The sequence below is a fragment of the Crocodylus siamensis genome, chromosome 8 (assembly GCF_052110815.1).
Source record: "Crocodylus siamensis isolate JL-2025a chromosome 8, ASM5211081v1, whole genome shotgun sequence".
NCBI classification, from domain to species: domain Eukaryota; kingdom Metazoa; phylum Chordata; order Crocodylia; family Crocodylidae; genus Crocodylus; species Crocodylus siamensis.
In genome coordinates, this window is record NC_143402.1 from 65,094,841 (window position 1) to 65,119,767 (window position 24,927).

The window sequence follows — 24,927 nt, forward strand, 5'->3', positions numbered from 1 at the left end:
TACTTCTGGTAACTGTATTTTTATTTCTTCTTTCTTTTTTCTTTTTTTTTTTTTTTTTTAAAGAGGCAAACCTAACTTGGGTCATTCTGAGTGCTCTTGACTTTCATTTTTGGTTAAAACGAATATGTATAGTTGGCAACTATTCACTCAGGAGCTTTGTTTTCAATTTACTGTTTCTAACAAATCTAAGATGACAATGAATTTAAGACAAGCGCCAAATACTTAGATACTAGACATGGAAAATGTATAATTTGTTATAATTTTCCATGTTTAGAACTTAATTTTTGAAGGGTCGTCTTCAAAATTTGCTCCCCCATACTGCTGCAGAAAAGCAAGCAATGAACAGCAGTGGGACAGGCAGGCACTGGTATAGCAGTCAGCAAAAGAACTAAGTGGCCTGACCTCTGCCCCTTGCTACCTGTCCCCTCCACCACTTGCCTCCTCATATTACCTGCACACACCCCATGATCTCTGGCCCCTCCACTTGCACCCTTGTTACCTGTCCCCATCCCTCGTTTCCTCCCTGTGGTGCCTGCACCTCTGGGCACATGCTCCCCTCCACCAACTGCCCCACCTTCGCTCTTCTTCCCATGCTGCCTGCCCTCTCCACAGCCTTCCCCTTCTTACTCCATGCCACTTACCTTCCTCTTACAGCTCTAGATCCTGCTGGGGCTGCAGTCTGGCCAGGAGCATGACGCATGTGCTGCCTTTAGCCCCAGTTGGGCCACGTAGCAACTGCTGTGGCTGCAGTAGCATCAGCCCGGCTGCCACTACGTGGCCAAGCTGGGGCCAGAGGCAGCACACGCTCCTTACAGCTGGCTGAAGCAGAGCTCCAGCAGGAGCCGGAGCTGCAAGGGGAAGGTAAGCAGAGGCCAAGAGGAAAAGCGGGGCATGGGAGGGAGCAGGGGCTGTAAGAGGCAGTGGTTACAGCTCCAACTCCAAACTTGGCATCAGGGTTGGATTTGGAGACAACCTTCTCCTTCATTTATACTCAAGTCTAACTGAGGGGCTTCCCCACCACCCCGCCACATGCTGAATGCAGAAAAAAGTAAATATGGTACTTTTCTGACTTCCTGAACATACACATGCAAAACCGTTTCCAACACATTCAAAATAGAACCCCTTTGTTATGACCATATTCCCTCTTCCACTGTATCAACGTATCATCAAATATTTGTCGAATTTTACTACATCAAATTTAAGTTTCTCATCTCCAATTCAAGGCCTTTCACAGCTCTCTGCTATGTTATCTCATCTCAAATTGCAATGCTTTACCTACCCCATTATGCAAGAGATGCTATTTGAACAGTTCCTTCATCAGCTTCTCCCACAAACATTTTTAAACCTGCTTCCATGACAGCCTACACATGGAACACCATGTAGGACCAACACTTTCGTCTTCAGACCCAGCTCTACTATGAAGCCTAAGAACTATGGCAAGGCTTTAAGGAAGACTGTTTTTCTATATAAAACATATATAGCTCTGGCATTTCTATCTTCACCCCATCACTTAGTTTTTGCTTGCCTTCTTACATTATGCATTTTTCACGAGAGGGTCTCTTCAGTGCTTATTCAAGAGAGGCCCCAACAGTACTTCAGCATTAAAAATAATCTCCAAATAAGACAGACGCTACAGTAAGAATGGATACTTACAGCCATAATTAATTCAAAAGGGTGTTTATACACCCGCACGGGAGACTGATATTTCTGTACCATGGTTCCAGCTAATAAGAACAATCCACACCTGAAAAACAAATTTAGAAGTGTCACACCACAAATGAAAGGCCATATTGAATATTAACACTGTCAGTTTTCCCCAAGGAACCCCATGCATCTTCTCCTACTATTCAGTGTCCAGGATAGTGAATGCTGCAAGGGAAGAGGCATATTTAAAATAAGCAGAAACATTTCTACTGAGCTGTTTAATTGAAATAAAGCATGTACTCTATCCAACTGTTTTTTTCTTGCAGCTAAGTTCTCTTTTTTAGATCCCCACAATACAATGCTAAAAGTGCTACAAATATTCTTCCTCAGAGGATTTTTGAGGGGGCTGGGGTTTTAGAGTGTAGTACACAAGTTTGCTTGCCACAAATACAGAATCTGAGCCACTTCATAGCATTTTCTGTCCAAATATATCATTTTAAAAGCTTCCAATGTGAACAGTAAATTGGTATATTCTCAGTCTACCGTTTTAGCAAAACACTGGTGGAACATTTCAGAGTTGCTCATTCAAAAAGTGATTCTCAGCAGCAACGCAAGAAGTCTTATGAATACTGACACACAATACTAAAAACAAGAGGACCCTGCACAATTTAGTCAGTTTCCACTGTGTAAATCCCTAAAACACTCAAGGATTGTAGTAAATTCTTGCAATCTCCAATGTTACTTTTGAATAGTTAACGGACAATTAATTAATCCTGAATTCTATTTTCTAATGAAGGGTAACAACTCAGCGTTTACAAAATGCATTTCTTTTCAGAGGAAAAAAAATATCATTACATCTAAATAAAGTTAAAATTTCCTCATCAATTCCAAACATGAAAGTTTCATTACTACAAAACCCAGATAGATCAACGTGTCAGTCCAGCGATATGAAGCTATATCATAGAGAAATTGTGGGTACACCAATATGAGGAAGCAGACACATTTATTGCAGAAATAGAAAGGAACAACTGCAGTGGCACTATGCCAGCTTATTCCACCAATGAATGGTGTCTCATCAAGCTCTTTCTTGAATGAAAATTAAATCTAATGAAAAATACTGCCATCAGTACTCCTGGATGAAGATACTGGCTGCCAGCCAGATTAAAAGACATAAAAATAAAATTAAGTTATTCTAAGAAAGCCATTTCTCACTAAGATTAACATCCTCTTGCTGCTTACAGAACTTCGGCAACTTCCCATCAGCTTTGGCCAAGTAGCCCACAGGACCGACGCTGAACTAAGAAGGGAGAAAAAAAGCTTAAAGTCTGGCACAGGGCCACAGATGCATGAACAGGATAACCCTGGAAGCACTGCAGCTTCCTTGAGAAACCCGAGTGGCAAACATGTGACAAAAGCCACTGACTCAATCTGCCCTAACCTAGGAAACTTTATCCCTGGACCAAATCAGGGTAATTTCTTCCAGGAACAAATCGATTTCTTCCTAGGGGCAAAGGCTTTTTAGGACAATCTCTTTTACTGGACCTACTACACAACTGGGATAGAGTTAGACAACATTCCAAGTACAAGACATTTGAAAATCATGATGCCCACCTCGCTGGCCTCATTGGCCCCAGTTATCTTTCCTCCCCAAGTACAGGGGCGGGCTGGACCTGATGATGTGTAAGGTCCCTTCCAGCCCCTTACATCTATAAAAAAAAAAGCTGGTCTAACTCTCCCAACTACTTAGTCGGTGCAATAAAAGGTCCCATCCTAAGAAAGCCTTGCGCCTCACATCACTCCTGGTCCATCCCCACTGCAACATCACTCTGACCCTCCCGTTTCTTCCCGGGGCAGAAGACGGATGTCTCGCACCCGAAAGCTGGTTAATTGCTGGTCCAATAAAAGGGGTCACCCTAAGAAACCCAGGCCTCGTGCATCGCCCCAGCGACTGCAGGGCTCTCATACTACCAGGGCGGCAGCCCCGAGAAGCGACTCCAGCCACGGACCCCAAGGGGGGGGGGGGGGGGGGAAGAAACCCGGCGTTTATTTTCAAACAACAACCGCGAGGCCCTTCGCTTCCACCCTCGGGCCCAACCCTGGCGAACTCAAGCCCCTGGAGCCGCGGGGATCCCGAGGCTGGCGAGGGCAGGCCCAGACCCCGCACTCACCTCCTGTCACACCGGCCGGGAGCGCCGGGGCCTCATGCCGGAGCTCGGACGGGACAGGACGGGAAGCGCGGCTGCAGCCGCCCGTTGTTACTAGTGACGCGGGCGGGGGGGGCGGGGCCCGGCCGCCGGCCAGCTCTGCGCATGCGCAGCGGGGGAGCTGCACACCCCAGGAGAGCGGGAGAGGGAGTGCGTGCGCACTTCGGCACCGTGGGGGCTTGATCGGCTTTACTCCGTTGCGCTTGCGCAGTAGAGGTGGTGAGCTGGCCACCGTGGCTTCCTGCGCATGCGCTAGGATGGGTCTTCCCCTGACTGGGGAGGGACTCTCCTTCAAAGTGGGCCCCTGTGCTCACTGTGATAAAGACCCTTCTGTAATGAGGCTGTGGAGATGGGGACTGGATGGACATAGTCCCATTTTACCTCCAGGCAGGCGAATCCCAGCGCTGCTTTTAGCACGGCGCTTTCCAAAGAAGCTCAGTGTTGCTAGCCCCATTTTACAGACAGGGAAACTGAGGCACATGGGAAAAGCAGCAATTAGGGTTTTTTTTTCTTATTTATTATTATTGGCATAGCTCCCAGTTGTCCTGGTCAGGACAAGATCCCCTGGACCTATAGGCGCATGCCCCACCCCTCCAAAAACTGGCCGCTGCTGATGCCTGCGTCACCACCTGCAGGCGGTCACTGCTTGCCACCCCTCCCTCGCTGCCGACACTGCCACAGCCACCTGTGGGCAGTCGCTGCTTTCCCCCCGCCCCCGACACCGCTGCGGCCACCTGTGGGCGATCTCCACTCGCCACCGACATACCCCTGCCACTGACACCACCACTGCTACCTGCGGGCAGTCACCACACCCTCCCCAGCCTCAGCAGGCACGCGTCGTTCATGCCTGGACCATCCCGGCTATGACATTGCTCTTACCCTCCTGTTTCTTCCCAGGACAGAGGAAGAACATCTCATATTCAAAAGCTTGTCTAAGTCTATCCCAGGTCCATAGCTGGTGCTGCTCGGGAAGACACAGACCCCCTCCCAGAGACTAAGGATGTGTCATTCCTGCTTCTGTGACAATCCTAACGCTAGAACAAGTCCGCCTACTCACGCCACTTGCTATAAAACGCTAGGTAGCTGATTTTTTGGCAGGTGGTTACTGCCGAGGAAAGTTATTCCTCGGCACGTTCCTAATGGCAGTACTCTGTGCGCAGGGTAGAATAGCAACCATGCAATGTTTTTTCGGCATCCTACAAGTGGACTGTAGAAATGGTTACTGTACAGACGATAGTCTCACCTCACGGTACAACCTGTCCTGTACAGCAGAGCAGGAGTGAGTGGCCAAGGCTTTTTTTTTTTCAGCCATGGTCCTGGGATCACTGTGGAGGCCCTACAAACGTACCCAATCACATCTAAGGCCTTGGACCCACAAGAAGTTCCACGGGGGCAGGGCCCACTGGTCTCAGTGGTAGGGTATTGACACAGACTCAGCCAATTCAGGCCCCAAACATGTTTTTCAACTAAAAAATAAAAGCATTTACATGTTATATCCTGACTCTTAAAGACATCCTGCCCTCTTAAATGAAAAAGAAATAAAGACATAAAACTCTCCTTTGATTTTCAGTTTCCTGCTGGGGTCAAAACGAAATTCTAGGAAGGCACATTTGGCACCGCTATTACATTTACCCATAGGATGAACACTCTTCCAGTACCAACATGATTTATGGGGGACACACACAGTTCACCCATTAATCGTTGTTAAAGCACTCATTACTGAAATGTCTGAGCACCTTTTCTGTTACATCCTTCCCTTTAAGGTAGAGAAGATGGGGATTTTTACAAGAACAAAGGTGAATAAGGAGCTGGCTAGCAGGGAGACAACAAGTTATGCTTGAAGTAGAGTTATCAGGATGGAGAGAGGTTACCCAAAGATTGTTCTTTGAATGAATTCTTGTTTAATATTTTCAGTAGCAACTGCGATGCAAGGACAAGGGATGCACTAGCAAAATCTGAAGTAAGGAAGATTTTGCTGGGAGTTGAGACACCTTTCCATAACAGGTTCCTTCCTCTATTCATCCTCTCTCCCTAGAAGTCTCAATGCACTGTATATTTAATTAACAAATCCCATGCTAGTTGCCTGTCAGGGCCTGGAAGGGATTCCCTTTCTCCCCTGATACATAATTAGGTCTCTGCTTTTATTTTGTTTTGTTTTCACTTTGTGCTGAAATATCCAAGTTGCGTATGAGGTGTTTCTTTTCACCTTGTAATGTGCATGGTGGCTGGAGCAGATGTTCTTCTGGAGTTTTTGGACTTAACTTCTATTACTTGGTTGCCTATGTTTGCAGGGGGACTGGACTCTGTGGACTCTTACAGACGAGCAGTGAGGCTGCTCCGACATGCTGTAAATTCAGCACTGCAGCAGACTTGATTTCCTGAGTAGAAATTACTGTGCTCCAGCAGCCTCCAGAGTCACATGCATCAGCATCCCACACCGAAAAAATGGTGGTGAGGTGCTTTAAACTAAAGCTTGTTCAATGCACTTTCCTTCAAAGCACCCCGCTATCATTTTTCATGTGATGCTCGGATGCTCTGAATTAGCACGGCTTGCTAATTAGAGCGCTCCCCCTGCCTCCCAGAGTATGTCTATAAATGCCCCATGACTCACCTGATTCCTTCCGGTCCTATGTTCCTGGGTTCTTTGTCTCTTCAACCAGCTGTCACTGAGTTTGGCAAGCTATGCAGGTATGGATTGCCAGGAGAAAGCTATCTTAATGTAAGTTTAAAACAAAAATGGTGTACAAAACCTGTGACGGTGCAGAGAGAGACCCTTTAAAGATCTAGAGGGATCTACTTGGCAATGAGGTACAGAGGTGCTGGGTACAGGAAGGGAGTCAAGGTTGAGGGCGCTGAGAGATATCAAGAGCTGAAGCAACTTGCTGCTACTGAAAAAAGCTGAAAAATCTTTGAGGCCTGCTTAGAAGATTCTTAGAAGGCAAGCTTACTTTCTTTTGATTTCCTTTGTTGACCATAGTAAGCTAAGTGGCCTGAGTATTTGATGTTAAAGGAAAGCTCCAAATAAAAGACCTGTGTTTTGAACCCTGAAAGAGGCATGGCTCTGATTCTTACCAGTACAACTGGCAGAAGGCATGACCAGCTCACATGCGGTGGAGAATGCATCTCTCCATCTGGTGCCAACCTTGGTGTGACACTGACCTACGCCCAAATAACTCAGGTACCAAAAAGGAGGAAATTCCTCCAGCCTTTCCTCTCTCACAGACCCCTGTGGGTCATCCAAACTCCCTCTCTAAGCATGCTTCTTCAGCAGGTGGCCTAGTGAGCCCCAATCCTGGCTCGAGACCACTGGGTGTAACAGATGCTGAGTGACTGTGGCTTTCATCTCTCCTGTCTTTCCCCCAACAAGCAGAGTGACCCAAATGAGCTGTGTTAAAGGAGGACTCCATATAAAAGATCTGTTCTTTTGAATCCAGAAAGAAGTATGGCCATGACACACTAATCCACCTGGCTGAAGACTCGATCAGTTCATAGACCCAACCATAAGAGACAAAGAAAGTATGTTTTCTATACCAATTGTATTTTTCACCCAAAGTTATTTACAATTATTAGGCATTAGGGGCCTCCTTCTATTCATCTCCTCTGGGATGCTCTTGTGGGATATGTAGTGACCTGCAGGCTGTCCAGCAATTTTTATTTCCTCTCGTTGAACTTAAGAATCTGGTATTTGGGCAGGGGTTCATTACTTTTTCTGAAGTGAAGTGAGACCATTCTTGTTCCTGGTACAATCCCTTCACGAAGGAGGTTGACATTTAATTATGCTGTAGCCAGTGTTGATTAGTGGCTTTGCTATAGTTTCTTTTCTTGAATGAGCATGTGTGTGTTTATTTAGACCTTGTCAAGATTAGCTTCTCGTCATGTCTTCTCTGAAGCTAGCTTTACAAGAAGCAGTTGTTTAAATATGCCAGCAAATTGCAGCTCTAAACCTTGTTCCATTGTGGCATTTGGCTAGTATCTACTTCTATATTTATTATAGTTGAAGTCACTTCGCATATTGTGTTACAAGACTTTGCAGGCTTTCAAGGTCTTTCTCGGCTTTCTGTCTCCTAATATCCTTCTCTCAAACTGAAGGGTTGTAATATAACTCTTTTGATCACTTTTAGTGTTGTTAGGACTTGGCATTTGTATCCACACAGATTCCACTGAGTGGTCTCTTCACTCAGAAATTTTGCCTCATTGAATTTGGATGAAGTATCACATTCTCATGCAACTGGCTTATCTCCTTGTTCTACCCAACTCCCTTGATTCGAAAATCAACCAGAAAAAAATCTTCATTAAGATAGCTTCTTAAAAGGAATTAGAGTGTCTGGCAAAAGGGGAAAACTTATTAATATATTATTTAAATGCTGGCATTGTACTTGGCATACAGCTCCTGCTCCAAAGAGCCTACAGCCTTAACAAAACAGACAACACAAGAAAAAATTATCAGGCTTTAAAAACATATTTTACTATGACTGTTATTGTTTATAGTATTATTGACTCATTTCTTATGGGAATCTCATAATTGAGTCTTTCAAAGGAGTGTGAAGGAAGCAGCAACACACTGAAGTGTCTCACAGAAGGCTGTGAATAAATGGCTTTTTATCTGTAAGAAAGTGTAAAAAGACTGAAGTTAAGAAGATGCAGTATAAAAGTATGACATGATAAATATTTTCAGAACTTAGAGTACAGCTTATCAGAGATAAAGGAAGATGAGGCCTGTGGAAGTTATGTAAGGTCAGCAGCTGGACACATTTCCCAAATAGCATTCTTCAACAATGTGTTCTTTATTATGCAACCCAAGTCCCAGTTACTCTGTTTTCAGGTAATATTATCATGGATATCAAAGAGAATCACTGGTGCTTGCTTGATACATTATTAACGACAATGCCAGTAGCTGCCTTAAAGTGAATTTGTCTAGGAGCAGCGTGGAACTGATATTTTGGGCATGCATCAAAGAGAAGGTATATAACACACCTAAGGCAAATGTAATATTAAGTGCAATTTCCACACACATCCATGAATTTTCAGCTCCCATGGACCTGATATCTATTGTAGATCACGATCAGGATAGGAATTTAAGCATTCTTGCTTTTTATTGTTCAGCAGTTTGCATCACTGGTGATGCTGCATTGTAACAATAAGAGAAATAAATTTGTCAAGAGTAAAGGACTGCTCATAGATGAAATTCTAATTGCTAAAGGCCAAGTAAATGCAAATACTACAAAATAAATTATCAGGTTTTGATCTTGAATGTGCTTTCTAAATTTGAGTAATCCCATTCAAATCAGTCGTGTTATGATTTACACTGATGTTACTGAGATCAGAATCTAGTTCTTTAAATTCTCAACATCATCAAATAATCTCTACTCTTGAACTCCTTTCCAGGTAAAACAAGCATTATTATTGATAAATGTTACCAGTATTAACATATGGTCCATGCCCCAGGGAGATCCTATTCTGGTTCAAGCATGGACCAAAAAGTTTAGACCTAAAAGGTACGTCTAACAGCTCCATGAAGCTCCTTGGAATAGATACAGAGCTAGTTCTGACTGACCAAGCTCTAGCATTGGAAGCAGAATGGCTGTGTTAGCATGGTGTTCTAGTCCGGCAAATCAGTCATATCAAGTTTCATGCTGGAGTACTGAGCTGATGCAACTCCAATTCCTGTAACCTAAGTTAGTATCTGCATTGCTTTCCACTGTGCCATGTAAACAGACCGGCTCATTCATAGCTGGCAGTATGTGTGTGCAGCGCTATATTGGGCCATGTAGATCCACCCAAATGGTGTCATGTCGATACACCTAAAGAATGCAATTAAGTCATCTGGAAGGGATATATACATTTTTCAAACCTCAAGGCAATGTGTTTTTGGGAAGGATTTGAAAGAGGAGAAAGAATGCTACTATAACAAGTAAATTGAAGCTAAGCAAGTATTAAAGGATGCACACACAAGCTGTGTCCCCACAACCAGGGGTATGCAGTTGCTGTGGGGGGAAAAAAGCAGTGGTACAGATTTGTGCCACTGCTTTTTGCCCTGGTGCATGCCCCTGCATGTACAGTTAGCATGGGGAAAAATGCTCTGGGTGGGGTAAGGGAGGCTTAGGCCAGCACCTGGGGTCCTCAGGGCCTCCTGGGGCTCCAGCAACACCAATCTGGGTGCCTGGAGCCTGGCCGGCAACTGAAGCATGGCTCTGGCTGGCCAGGCTCCAGTTTCAGGTGGCGCATGCTGCTGTTATGTGCACCACCCCACCTTCTTCTGGTGTGGGTTTTTCTGACACCAGGATCTCCCAGTGTAAAAAACAACTTGCCATGCTGGTAATTAGCAGCACAGCAAACGTGTGTGCATGGCGTGGATGGGTCTGCGGCACCGCAAACCTCACATGTACACTTGTCTGGATGTGCCCACAGAGTCTGTGGAAGAACCTAAAATAAACAAGATCCCTTGACTCCCCAGCACCACACTCCCGATTAATAACTCTCTGCATATCTCAATTACAGTAATATTTATCCAGCACTCTCATGACTGAGAACTCCTGGAACTGCAGTCTCAGGGGCTTGTTTTGCTCAGCAAAGTTAAGAACTAAAGATGTGAGACAGAGAGAGAGGAGTAGCTAACTGTGTTAGTCTGAAGTAAGGAAGGCTTTCTGCCTAAAATGTAAGGTTAACACACGTAATTTAAAGTGCGTTAAACCAAAGAGAATATTCTCATTCAAAAGTTAAGTTGCCTTTGCTCACTAACTCACTTACTCCTCCTCAAACATATGTGCATCACCTTCATACCATTATTAATACTTTTCTAAGTGTCTCGGTATAGAAAAAAGCCCTTGGAAGAACTGAAACCCCTGAGACACTTTGTTTTTTGGTGTCACAACCTGTTAGGAATATGTTTTTCCTCTGTTCTTAAGGGGCTTATGGGAAGACTGAATCAAAAGCTGGAAGCCAGCCAGCCACACTCAGCTGCCAGTAGTCTGACTCCACCAGCCTACGTCAGAGGGCAGATACCACTGGCAGGCTAAAATGTACATAGAGCAGTATCAGCATACAGGACTAAGTCCTGATTCATAACTTTTATGACTCAGATGGAACATGTGACCACAGCGAGTACAGCAAGCCTTTGCACACGGTTTCACCCCAGAGTCTAAAGCTATCCAGACAGTGGCTTCTACGTGGAATTTCATGCCATTGCCCATAAAACACAGGGATAGCAGCAGCAGTATGAGGTTTGCTGGCATTGTAACTAAGGGAAACATGAGAGGCGGGGGTTGGCTTATACTCTTGATAGAGTGTCAGTTCCAGCATTGATTCCCTCACTCCCAGGAGATATTTATAACCCTCATGAGGTTGATAAGGCAGAAATTAATATTGGTGGCATCTGCGACACACTTAATCTGATTTCACTCCTCGAGCATCAGCATAGGACACTATGATAAACTTGCTCTGCAGTGGAAAGGGAAAGATTTAATCAGCTTGTAGTGCAAAAGGAAAAGTCTGGATGAAGATTTTATCAATTATGTGGGGAAATGAGTGCTAATGCAGGATGCTGTACTAGCTGTGCTGAAGACTACATGCCTTAACATGCAAATAGGATCCCAGAGGAATTTTCACCAATACCTATAGGATTTATACACTAACTCTTTTAGATGCTTTTGAAAAACACACCAGTGCCTACCTGTACCTTTAGCCACTTACATATCTTTGGAAGTCTAGCTGAGAGCTCCATGGCAGAAATGGTGCCAGTTTCCCCATGCTGCTGCACCAATTTCCATTTCTATTGCTTCGAGCAGCAGTCTCAACTGGGGATCTGAGGCCTGCTGGGGTCCAAGCACACGTTACAGGGGGTCTGCCCGGCCCGGCACAGCATATGGAGGAGCCACCTTGTCCCCCCCAGGGCCGAAATGAGACCTTAGGAAGGGGTACAGGTGAGCTCGCCCCACTGCCTCCATCTTGTGGGTGACACTGCAGGTGGGCAGGCAAGACTCTGTGCTGCTGCTGCTCAGGCGAGTGGGGCCCCGGGGCTCCCCACTGCCAAGCTCCTCACTGCACCGGGGCTGTGTAGGCAGGGCTGGGGAGCTGAGCAATTGTTGTTGCACCGGCGGGCCATAGAGTTTTTATAGCATGCTGCAGGGGTGGGGAAGGGGGACGAAGGCTCAGGAAGAAAAAGCTCTAGGGACAGTAGAGCAGACGAAGTAGCTCACATAACTTTCTGCGTGTGTAAACCGCTAGCACCTATACTGTAATTGCCAACCACAGTGCCCAAGTCCCAGGAACAATGGTGACTTAGAGGTGTAGGCACTGTTTCCTTTGAAATGCTGAGACAGCCAAGTCCCTCCATATACTTCTATGAAGGGCCGGCAGATGAGACAGCGACCTGGAGCATTCCCAACTGGAGTTTTGTAGAAATGAAAATCAACTTACCACTTACCAGGCCATCTAGTCCTCATGTAACTTGAGGGTCTACCTGGGTATGTCTACACCAGGGGCGGACAAAATGGTGGATTTGGCTGGTGGCCACACTTCATTTCCCCACAGCCCCTGCTCACGTCGCTGCAGCCAGTTTCCATGGAGATCCCAGCAGCAGCAGGGCCATGATGACAACATGGGGTCAGGATTTTCATGGAGATCAGCCCCAGCAGTGCTGGCAGGGCACAGGGAGTTGCTCTAGGACTGGGGCTGGGATCTTACAGCGGTGACAGCGTGGTCCAGAGCTGAGGCAGAGCTGTAATTTGTTGCCTGCACGTCCCTTCCTGGGGTGTATGGGCAGTCTGCCTTAGCTCTAGGCCATGCTGTCACCACCGCAAAATCCCCACCCCAGAGCAGCTCCGTGCCCAGCCACGTGTCCTGCCAGTGCTGCTTCAGCTGATCTCCACGGAAACCCTGGACCCATGATGTCATGGCCCTGCCGCTTCTGGGGTATCCATGGAAATCAGCTGCAGTGACATGGGCAGGGGCTACTTGGAAATGGAGTCAGCCACGGACGCAATCTGGCGCATGGGCTGGACTTTTCCCACCCCAGTCTACACCATGGCAGCAGAGCGCTTAGTCATGCTACTGAAGAAGTCTTTGTGACTAGGTTTGTGGGTGAAGAAGGGAAGAATCCAGTGAGATTGCCCAGAGGTAGGGTCAATGCTAGGGGATACCATTGGTGGGTCAGGCCTCTAGTGACCACTCCAAACACTCTCTGGAGGCAATAGAAATAACCCAGTCAACTTCAATGGGCATTAATGCAGCATTTTTGTTTGTAAGCTATTTAGGGTATAAAAAAATGTTGCAATTGGCCTATATAGTATTGCATGCTTTTCTAATGGTGAGGAAATAATAAACTGTCCCATCTTAATAATGTATGACACTAAAATATCCAATACATCCAACTCCCACCAAAGTCATTTTCCGTCAACTTCCACAGGACTTGGATTGCACCTACAAGGCAAAAGTTATACTTCTTTAACTACACTGGTATAGTTAAAGTGATATGTTCCCACTTACATGAATGTCGCTGCACTGGTACCAAGCTTCTTACACCTCTAGGCTATGGATAGACATTACACATAAACCAGTTTAAGTGATCAGAAACTGGTTTAAACCTGCAACAGAACAGATATTCAGTGCACATAAACCACTTTGAAAATGGCTGAAACTGGTTTGAGATAAACTTGGTTGAATACAGTATCAGACTTAACTGATTTGGCTCAAACCAGTTTATGTAATGTCTGTCCCAGACCCCTCATTTGTTTAAGTTAAATCAGAGTCCCCCAGCATCCCAGCATGCTCTCTGGGCCGGTTGGGGCTCTCTGCTCCATAGTAGGGCTGGCCCCTTCCCTCTGCTCCCTGGCTGCAGCCCAGCAGAGACTTGCAGGATGTTTTCCCCACCCCCACCTCTCTGCTAAGCAGGAATTCCCTCCTCCCCTCTGTCTGTCTGAGAGGTATCTATGTATTAACTAGCAGACCACATGCTGGATCCGGTCCGTGCTGTGACAAAGGTAGAATCAACAGGTAGCTGGTAATTAGGGCTATGTGAAATGGCACCGTTCCATTTCACCTTGAGTTTCAAGGTTTGGACGGAACAGCGTTTTGTATCAAATTTCATTTCAATTCAAAACAGCTGTTCCATTTTGCTTCATTGAAACAGTAAGGCTGTTTCGACTCTGTTTTGATGTTTCGCTAGATTGGCCAGGGATGAGCTGGATCTTGCTCTGGGGATGCGAAGTCAGCCCAGCTGGACTGACTTCCCATCCCCAGCAGTGCTACAGTTGAAATATTTTGACTTTCAAAACGTTTCAACTAGCCTCATTTTGTTTCTAGGCTGTTCTGACAACCTTTGTTTCATTTTGATTTTGCTGTTTCGACCTCAAAATGAGTCAACAGTGTTGAAATGAAACGGCTGGCGAAATTTTGCACAGCCCTACTGGTCATGTCCCTCTGTTATTTTCTTAATGGAGTGATAAAACACTAGGGCCGTGCAAAACAGCACCGCTTTGTTTCAACTTTTGTTTCACCATTTTGAAGGAACAGTGTTTCGTTTAGTTTCATTTCAAAGTACTGTTCTGTTTCATGTCATCGAAACTCTTTCGCTGTTTTGATGTGTTTTGACATTTCGCTTATAGGCTATAATGGGGAATCATGAAAATGCCTATAATTTTGTCATTTCATGCCTGAAATCCTGATGAAAATTTCAGGGGTGGTAGCCCCTTCATAGGGCATGAAGCCTGCCATGTTTCAAAGTGACAGAGGGGTTTCTGGGAAATTGCACCTCAAACTGCTAAAAGCAAAACTTGTGTCACTTGCTGGCAGTGGCAGCCTCCTGTCATCCTGTGTACTAATCAAACTGTCCTTCTGGGGCCTGGCCATGCCCCCCTCAGTTCAGTATTGTAGAAGCGAAGGGAAGGCTGCTCTAGTGCCCCCCGGCTTCTAGCCTGAGTCACTGTAGGCATGTGCCTACATTTCTGAACTGAAAAGGGAATGTCTATTCACCTCCAGATTGGTTCAAACTTTGCAAGTTAGACTAACCTGATGATCTCCCGAGGTCCCTTCCAGCCCTAATGTCTATGAAATCTATGAAAGATTGAATCAATTCAGGCTCAGGATTTTTGAATGGCTGTCCCTAGCCCTACAGCTTAATCTCATACAAGGAAGGAAAGAGGTCTCTTTATGCTGGTATAACAACATTCAGATTAGAAATTGTACCTATGTAATTATTTCAGTAAAAATAAAATAAAATAAATAAAATATAATTCCTAATTGAAACAGTTATACCATGATAAAAGGTGGTATACATTTGACTCTGGCTAGCAGCCTTCATCTAAGGATCTCCTTAGAAAACACTTTAGAAAAGTACGTCTAATAACTGCTATTCACAAGCCTCTGGAAATAAATGCATGTAGACTGGAATCAGCACAAAGCTTTCTGCAAATTCCAGTCCTGTGTCCAAGGCAATCTCTTCCCTTGCCATATGTGTTCTTTCTCTTTTCTTTTTTTCATCATCATGGGGAAGTACTGAGCTGTGCTCCATGAGAATCCTGTGTTTTGGAGATTATTTAACTAAAGAAAGAAAGATGTACAAAAAAGGTAACATACTTGCAGATGCAACAACCTGAAGGGAAGAGGCAGACAAGGTTCTTTGGGCGAGTCTGATATCAGATTCACCCAAAGAAACTTCTCTGCCTATGTCCTTAGACCAAGATGGCTACAACCTACACCCCTGTAACCTGAAGGGAAAGCACCCTAAGCAGGGAAATGTTCATTTGAAGTTTGTTTATTTTTTTACCTTACAGACTCAAATGTGTGTAATGCTCATGAAAAGTGCTAGGCAGAGAACATAGGAAAGTGGATGTGTCCTTCATTCACAGATCTGGTACAGCATGGGCAGCCTCTGTACAAGTCTGTCCTGACTGACGACACTAACATGCCTCATCTTGGACCTGGAGACTGCATAGGATAAACTCTGCACATATAATAATGTTAACTATAATGCCATGTAATAAAATCCTCGTTTCAATCTGACCTCCTTGTTAGGGAGGTCAGAACATATTATGTGGATAAAAATAGCTTCTGAGATCTAAAAGACATAACTGAAATTACTGTAGAGATTTTGGCTCCATCCCTCTAGGGGTGGGTGGGAGAATATAACTGACTTCTATAGTTCCTGGTATTTCTTGTGGCTGTCAGCAGTTGTTCTTATTATTTTCACAATGTTAGCTATTAGCTTCAATATGACTGCTAAATATTTCTAATGAGTCAATGAATAGTTGTTCTGTTGCAGTCACTTTTGGTCATAACCAACTTGGATCAGATTTAAGCCAGCAGCCAGATTTAAACCAGTGTTTTTTTGTTTTTGTTTTTTAAAGCATAATCTCTACTGTCACCCAGCCCTTTTCTGACAGATACAGCCAATTTGTGCAGGAATTGATTTCAATCTGTCTACCATCTGTCTGTTCCTCTGTTATCATACATTCTTAAAAAGGTATGGATGACAGTAATGGGCCCCTGCCTTTAAATTAAGACTTGGTTCCAGATCCAAACTCTCCCAGTGTTTATGGCTGTTTAGATTTACCAAAGCTAAGATACAAAGTCCTGCCTCATTTTGTTTGCTTATTTTGTTCCTTCAAAAGATGGTCTGCTGTAAAACATAAGATCATTCTTGGAAGAATCTTCAAAATTCTGGTTAAGATTAAGATGAAATAAGACGTTTGTTTCTTTTTTGCGGGGGGGGAGCAAAAAATGACAAACTGGAATAAATCAGAAAAGTATTCTTGGGAGTGCACTGAAATATTGCTTAAATATGAATTAGGAAGCTTTGCTTTTCAGTTGTCTCCCATTTACAGATTCCAATGCTGTCTTCACATCAACCTGTTAATGTCTACTACTAAACCATGGTAAGGCTTTTTGTGAGATATTAATTCCTGTTAGCTAAGGGCAGATCTACCCTTGAAACTCCCTGTGTTTGGCAAATGATCCACAACAGCTGTTCAGTGAGCTGTGATTTCACACTGCATTGTTATCCTTGATGAAGCTATTTTCACCTGACCTCACTGAGGCCACAGGGCACTGTGATGTGCTGAGATAAACAGGGTCCTGTGCAAACACCACAGGATGCATCACTCCACTGCTGTAGGCATCCTGGCATTTCATTACCCTACACACAATGGAATGATGGGGTCGGGGTGCAGGCTACGTACACTCCTGCAGTCTGTCCTTACTTTGGAAAATGGTACTTTAAGGTGTATCCAAAAGACAAAAAAATATTTTTTTCAAACAGGCAAAGTGGAAAGATGTGCCATGCTGCTATTTGTTAAGATGGAGCACTCAGAGTGGGCACAGAAGTGGAAAGGAATCACTAAACATCTGCATAGTATTGAGAGACCTACATTGCCCTGCAATCTTCGTGCCAGAACAGAACACTCTTTGGCTTAAGATCTGTTTTAACATGGACTGGCAGGAAGTACTCTATAAGATGCAAGCGCCCCTTCGATACATTGCTTTAAAATATCTTTCTGTTTAAAAATTTTGTGTCTATTATGTAGAGTTGTAGGGGGAAAAGGGGGAGTTATATGAGGATGAAGAAATACAAAAGCTTAACATCAACAGAAACAATGAAACTGTCATTGACTGAAAGGAAGAAAAGAAAAGAATACAAGACTCCTGTGGAGGTTGACAGGGCCAGCCCTCAATTTTTGGGCACCCCTGCAAGATATAGTTTGGGGCCCCCTGATCCACTGAAAAATCAAAATTGCAGTTAACTGCAGTATAAGCTTACTGAGATAAACTAGTCGGGGCTGGGCTGCGTGCACGTGGGTTGCACTGCTGGGGGCGTGGGGTGGGGGCAGCATGTGCTGGGGACACCAGAGGATCCCTCCTTGGAGCCCTGGCGCAGAGCTGGGAACTCCTCCCCTGCTCGGCTGGGAAAGGGCTCCCTGCCTGCATGGAGCCCTTTAAACATGGTGCAGGCAGCGGGGGCAAGCGGGGCACGGTCCCTTGGCTGCAGGGCCCCCTGAGGCCACAGGCTCTGCAGGATAGGACAGGCCGGCCCTGGACATTGACCTGGATTAAGGGAGCACTGTTGATGGAACACTAATATTAACGCCTATTTTATGGGATTAGATGCATCTTTAAATGTTAAATCTGTTATTTAATAAATTGGATTTATTAATAAATACTATTTTTAAAAGATTTTTTTTTAAAGAAAGTATTTGTGTAGCACAACTTGGCCAATTTACCTCCTCATGCTTCATGCTGGTTAAGAACTGAGGTCATTAATAAAACCACAAGTCGAATTAGTGATTTTAGTGCTTTTTCGTTTCTATATTTTTTGCTGTAGTAAAAACCAACACATTTTTTTCAAACCACTTCCTCGTCAACCCACCAGTTGGCTAAGGAAGGGCTTGGTGGGGACTACTAAGCAGGAAACAGAAAGCAATGAATCCTGTGGCTGGTGGCCAGGAGGTGAGACCCAGAAAGCTTCAGTGCTGGCTATACATTTGCATGGGGGTTAAAAGCCCTGGAGACAGAGACAAGTCCACCAGCCTGGTACTACTGCCCAGACAGTACCCTGAACTAAAGTATTTAAATCCCACAGAGAGTTGTATTATGATGTAACGTCCAATACAGACTGGAACCGGCTCCTTCCACGATGTGGGTCTCATCCTTTGATCTTAAAGGACCCTCTACGTGTGATTAAGGAGCTCATATGGTCCCAGAATTGCATCTGCCTCTGGATTCACTGGCTTGAAAAAGATCAGTCTCCTTCTAATTTCTATCCTGATCAGCACTGATGGTCCACAGAAAGCAGCTGTTGAAACGAGGGATCTCTTGCAAACATACGGTATCGTTCTTCATAGCAGCTGCAGACCCCATCAGCTCTCCCAGTGATCCTATTAGTGTCCTCCACACTTTCATAGGCCTCAATAGGGCACAGGCTGGAGTTCAAATAACCCCTTTGTGCATTGTGGTGACTAGACTTTGGGTGGGAGAGGGAAGCTCCAGACTTCTGCGCAGAATCTCACTGACACACAGAAAATGTGACGTCCCAACAAACTGGAACTGGAAAAAACAACAGAAGACCAGCATTTAAAGGTGGCATCCATTCAGGATGACCTTGGAGCAGTTAGAGGGTACACCGCTAAGGTGTCAGGCAAAACACTGAGGGATTGCCCTAGAAGAACTTCACAGCAGTACAGGAGTTGCAGGTAAACTCATTTTGCACCGCAATAAACCTACTTCTAAACATATGTTGAAATGCCAGATAATTTGCAACAACAACAACAACAATCAAATTTGTGGATGCAAATCCCTTTAACATGACGTAACTCAAGCTGATCCATAGCAGCAGACAAGCCCTAGGGAGCAATGTACCATAGGAACCACATCATGCATATGATCAGATTTAGCAGGACAAAGGATGCTCAAGGGTCTTTTTACATTTGGCTTGAAAAGGCCAAAAATAGCCACCTAAATCACATTCCTTTTCTTCTTGCAGAAGGAGCGGCCATCTCCTCAGCCTGGTTCCTATTCATCTGCACTTTTACATGCAAAGTAGGGACTTGGATTCCAAGGGCCGGTAATGATCTTCAGAGCCTGGCAGCTGCAAATGGAACAGCTGTAGGTGGGCTTTTATTTTTTTTAAAACAGGTTATTAACTGACTCCATGAAAAGAAAAAAAACCCAGCACAGACTGAAAGCTGGCATGCTGCAGCCTAGAGCCAGATAACAAGGATTTTAAAAAGAAAAAGATAAAGAAAGAGAGCACAGTGTCCTAAGCTGATTATTTATAACAGTTTCTCCAAAGCTAAATATAGAAAACATCCTCCTCCATCTAGTTCCCTTGCCAGAGATCAGATAGCAAACGGAAGGAGATAGTGAGAAATTGCATTTTTTCTCTCAAACTCTTAGTGGCAGAGGCAGATAATTGCTGCTTTTGTGCTGTTTGGATCTGTTGTACTTAAAGGCACATTTTCAGACCTGCGCTACCTGACCAGCTGTTGGGGAAAGCACAAACAACAGTAGTGTGGATTGCACAGATGATATAGGTCAGGTCACAGACAGAGGGTCTCAGAGGCATCAACTGGCAAGAACTGGTGTCTGTCTATACTGTGCAAAGCAGCACCATAACAAGGTATCTGAGCTAGCTCCACAACTAGAAGCAGGGGAACTACTGTAGTGAGGCCCTGCACTTCAGGGATGCAATTACTGGGGTCAGTGCCTTGACTGCAACAGTAGGAGTGACTTTTAAACCAGTTTGGGCCATTTTGAAAGTGCTTTATGTGCACTAAACTTCTGCTGTGTTACACATTTGAACCAGTGTCTGATCACTTGTACTGTTATGTGTAACTTTTGTCCCTATACTGCTGGTTTCTGAGCTCCTGTGTGCAGAGTTACTTGGGTACACTCTACACCATTTAAGCTCCAGTATGAGCCAGCTCGCCCATGGCTATCTTTACACAGCACTGCCACTGTGCTACATAGATACTCCCTACTTGTCTTCCTCCAACATGACTTGAGTGCACTGTACTGCTCCTGCCTGGAGCCAAGATGGAAGTCATCCAAAAAAGCTCCATTTCCCTTTCTCCATGTTATACAATCAAAACTGCTCGGATAGACAAGGGATGTTCTCATTAAAAACACTCAGCACGGAAATCCTTTGGAGCAGGAAAACGCTGGGTGTCCTTTGTAAGTCACCTCTCCAAGGACACAGAGGGAGAGGGACACTGACAGGGTTTCCCTAGCCCCAAGCCATCCGAGATTGGAAGCAAGGAGAAGAAACAAAAAGCTGGCTTCTGCAGGCAAGACAAAGCCACCTACTTGACAGCAAGCAACTAAACTTTGAGTTAAGAACTTGCCCAAGATACAGCTTAGATACCTGAAGTAACACTGCCTGCCTTAGGCAAGAGCACCCAGGCCCAATACCGACAAGGTCAGCTCACAGGGAATTTACTTTGGGTTGCTGCAAATAAGAAACCAACAATAACCCCAGCAGAGACAATGGACAGGCAGAGAATTCATGCTACCTGGGAGATTGATGGGGAAATAATTTCATCCTTGTCTGGGCACCTGACACACAGCTGGGCCCTGCATCCAGGATATTAGTTCAACATGGATCTGTCTGGCAGTAAGGCTGTCCTGTAATTCAAGCTTCTTTCACTTACGAAAATGAATTGTGCTGGTACAGAGGAAGCAAAGCAGCATCTCTTTATCTGCCGGGAGAGCAGGGAGGGGGGAGCCTGCTACTGAAACCATCTGCTTTTATCTCACTTTGGTTTGCACCTGCTCACAAAGAGATGCAAACATCCCTGGCAGAGTGGTTGGTTTTGTGCTGGGACCCAGAAAATTCAAATAAAGTATATGCTGGGAAGAAGTATAGCCATGTCCAGATGGGGCACCAAGAGGGCTAATTAGCACAGCTGAGTGAAGCAGCCAATTAGCCTGTCCTCCCACTAATTAGCCTTCCTGCAGTAGAGTGCAGATGCTTCTGTTTGGCTTCCTGTTTTAGGAAGCTGCCCAGTCAAAGCATGGCAGCATCTTGCCAACAGCCCTGTGGAACAAAGGGCTTCATCATTCATAAAGTTTACCCTTGAAAAAGCTACGGACCAGTTGTAGATCTGCAGAAAACCTCCAACTCCTCGGTGCAGCCTTCCACAGATTGACTTTACTCTGCCAAGCCTCAGGCTGCTCTCCATCATGCCTTCAGGGCTTGGTTCTTGCATGTGGGGATACAAAGCAACACCTCTGGCTTGGAGAAGCTTGCCTTTCAAAACAACTCTGTCCTCTTGGCCATGTGCTGCCAGCTGGGGAGAGCAAGCCAGCTCTGACTTAAATATTTAAGCTGTAAGTACAGACAATCATTCCAAGTCATGGGCCTTGGTGCTAGAAAATCTGCTGCTCCAACAAGGAAGAGCTGGCCCTTGATTGCTCCATCCCATTTTCTGGGACATCTGTTTGTTGTATGTCAAACCTCTGTTACAGGAATCCACAGCATGAGCTATAGGAATAAATGACATTCCCAAACCAAAATAGAATATATAATTTTACAGAGATATACCCCCAAACTGCATGGGACTCTCAGGGCACTGGACAGGTCGAGGAGCTAGGATTCAACCTTTCCTTTTCAGATTGCCAGTTCAAACCCAACCCAGGAAAGTAGTAACAGTGAGGGATCATCTTTTGGACATTTGCAAAATTAGTTGATAGATCCCACCAGCATAGACCAGTATTTTCAAAAGCAGCTTGTAATTGGAGGAACCTCCATTTTTTGAAGGTCCAACTGGAGATGCCTACTGTACAGAGCACCCATGCAATTCTCATTTTAAGGCACTGGAACACATTTGCGCGTGTATGGAAATCTGGCTCCAACAGGTATCTAACAACAGGACCACCCAAAATTGAGGCCACTGGTGAAAATATCTGCCCAACTCTAGAGAGACAGGTGGTAGCTGCATGTTGCAGAAGCTGCAGAGGGCACAGGAAGGTAGAGTCAACACAGAGCATGCAAAACTGAGCTCTGCATTTCTAAGACTAGAAGGGTTTGTCTGCACTGTCTGTGAAAGTGTGATTGTGGCACAAGTAGGAAGGCCCAAGCAAGGTTTAATCCCAGTGACACAGGTAATGCTAGCAGCAAAGTAAGTAGCAGCCACGTGGACTTCAGCATGGGCTGCACTACCGTGTTGGAGTTAGGGACAGGAAAAAGGCTTCTTGGAGGCCTGTGCAGCATCTTGGTGACATCCTCTCAAAGCCCTTTGCAAAGGGAACAGCCAAGAGTTATAGTCAGCTCTCCTGGGTCCCAAAGAGTATGCCCAAAGCAGGTGGCAATGGATGTGGATTAGAGAGAAAAAGTATGTAAGATTAGCTAAAGGACCTGAGCACAAGCTACATCTTTTTGGAGCTGACATACCACTTTCTGCATAATTAGTGGGATGAGGACTCAAGACCAGTCTGGTTTGCTTTGCCAGGGGTTTTCAACCTTTTTTTGTCTAAGTCCCAGCAGCCGGATACCGAGCAGTGTGGGGAGCAGTGACTGCCATGTGCGAGCTTCCCCACCCTGCAGAGGGGAGCCACTGCTCTCGCCCCACTCCTGCCCTGCTTCTGGGAAGCAGCAGCAGCACTCCATCCCCACCCACCCACACGTACCCTGTAGGACTGGTCCAAGTACCCCCAGGGGTATGCATACCCCCAGGTGACAACCTCATGCTATGTGGTTAGTAAAAAAGCAGGGCAATTCCTACTGGGAAGGGGTGGAGGAAAGCCCAAAGAAGCAAGTCACTTGGCTCCAGCAGCAGCGTGTGGTGATACACTCCCTGAAATGTGCTAGAGGAAGCATTCATAAAGCATCTGGGTCTGGACAGGCTGATGAATGCCTGAAGTGGCTTGTTCCTGACAGGCACACAAGTGCACTTCCTAATGAAATTTACAGCATTCTAATGGAATTTAGGTCACTTAGAAGCATTCAGTTTATTCCAAGCAGCTTTTAAAATATTTAAGAAATTGCTGTCAAGTTAAGCCTGATGGCATCTCACTGGAATGCCCAGCTCGCAAGCTCAGCAGATTTCAGAGCCTGAGTTTAAAAGAAAACCAACAAAACACTAAACCTTTTCTGTCCTTTGCACCTAGCACCTCACTCAGGCAAATACAACTGGCCTCTTTCTATTAGCCCAAATGAAGCCAGTATCTGGACCCCATGATCTGCAAGATCCCTTCCAGCCCCTAGCATCTGTGAAAGACTTTCCTGGGGCAGCCGGCTTTCTTCACGCCGCAGAAAAGACTTTCATTTGGGACCAGAGACATGAGAGAGTCTCACTAATGTGCTGAAATTGCACTGCATGCGTGGAGAACTATAACCCATGGAGTTTGTTACAGCATCTTGGTTTTGCTGCTGAAAGACAAGCCCTGGAGTCTGAACGCAGCTCTCAAGGGAGTTGCTAAATGCACCCTCTGAGTGGAAGTTGATCCTTAATTAAAGGTTAAACTATATTGCAGTGATGCTGTGGAACAGGGGTTGACTGTCTAGGTCTCTAGGGCACAGGGAAGAGACTGTGTTGCAAGCAGAGGTCAAAAAGTGCATTTTGCCTCCCAAGAATATAGCTCCCTTTACTGGCCTCTTTACCTGTCTGCTGAATGGCCTTTGTGTTGTTTCAGGATTGAGCAGACTTTCCTGAAAGCTCTGATACTTTCTGCTGCGTATGCAGCCAAGGATTCATTCCATCTGTGTCTTGGGGATACAAGTCCCTGCAATGGGTTGGAGCTGATCCTTAGCCTAGATTTCATTGGACTGCAGATGTGTGCATTTTATTTGGCTACACATTTTTAAGGCAAAGTAAGTGCTATTAATCCTGGTTACTGGCAGGAAAAGCCTTTTTAATTTTATTGAAGCCAATGCAAAGACAGCTGGAAGCACAGAACTCTGCTGCTGGTTGGTTACAGGCATAGATAGCTAGGTTGGTCCGAGAACAAAAGCAGCTCTAAAGCAAAGTGGATTCATCAGTGGTTTACAGAAGCCCCAGTTCTTGCTGCTGATGCTCATCAGGTGCTGATCCCTTTTGACCTGCCCTTCCCTCTCCTCCAAGGTGCCCCACTGCTATTTGACCTTGGTCTTAGCATGCATGGAGTTTGTGTAATCAATGAACTGGGGAGAGGGAGAGCAACTGTCCCTTCAGTTCCCAGTAGCACAGGGTGAGATGGGCCCTGAACTTTGTTCCTCCTGCAAGATGGGGCCAGTCCTGCCTCATCCCATCATTTTCATTGTTATAAAAGATACTGGAGCACTGGACAAGTCTGAAACGTGTGTCTTAAGATTTAACTAAAGGCCCATTTCTGCAGTCCCATGAACAAATACATGCGTGTCAGCCCCATGGTTTTGCGTGCATACAAGATCCCTATGACAGCACATGTGTTAGACGGTTTTGGATGTGTGTACACATGCGTCTTCCATGGCCATGTGTGTGCAGGTCTGCAAGTATACTCATTTCTCAAAGCTGAAGGGCTCATCTCAGCTGATCATCTCAGAATCTTATTTTTTAAAGCTCTGACAAACCAGACCTTCGCCAGGGGAATGCTCTTTGCAGCTATAATTATGATGCCCAGAGAGCAGTTGGTTTTC

The 24,927-nt window shown here is 45.3% G+C and overlaps 1 protein-coding gene across 9 annotated transcripts in view; it reads right to left on the minus strand.

Annotated features, from left to right (window-relative positions):
• Positions 1-24,927, minus strand: part of SEC14L1 (SEC14 like lipid binding 1) — a 100,309-nt gene that overhangs the window by 52,452 nt on the left and 22,930 nt on the right. For 7 of the 9 annotated variants that reach the window (XM_090058932.1, XM_090058931.1, XM_090058936.1 and 4 more), the window contains one exon: positions 1,654-1,744. In XM_090058932.1, the coding sequence (XP_089915058.1) occupies positions 1,654-1,716 (63 nt within the window). In that variant the 5' untranslated portion in view covers positions 1,717-1,744. Of the gene's footprint in view, positions 1-1,653; positions 1,745-3,812; positions 3,928-24,927 lie in introns of those variants that run through there. The other 2 variants (XM_090058930.1, XM_090058939.1) reach the window with 1 other exon arrangement.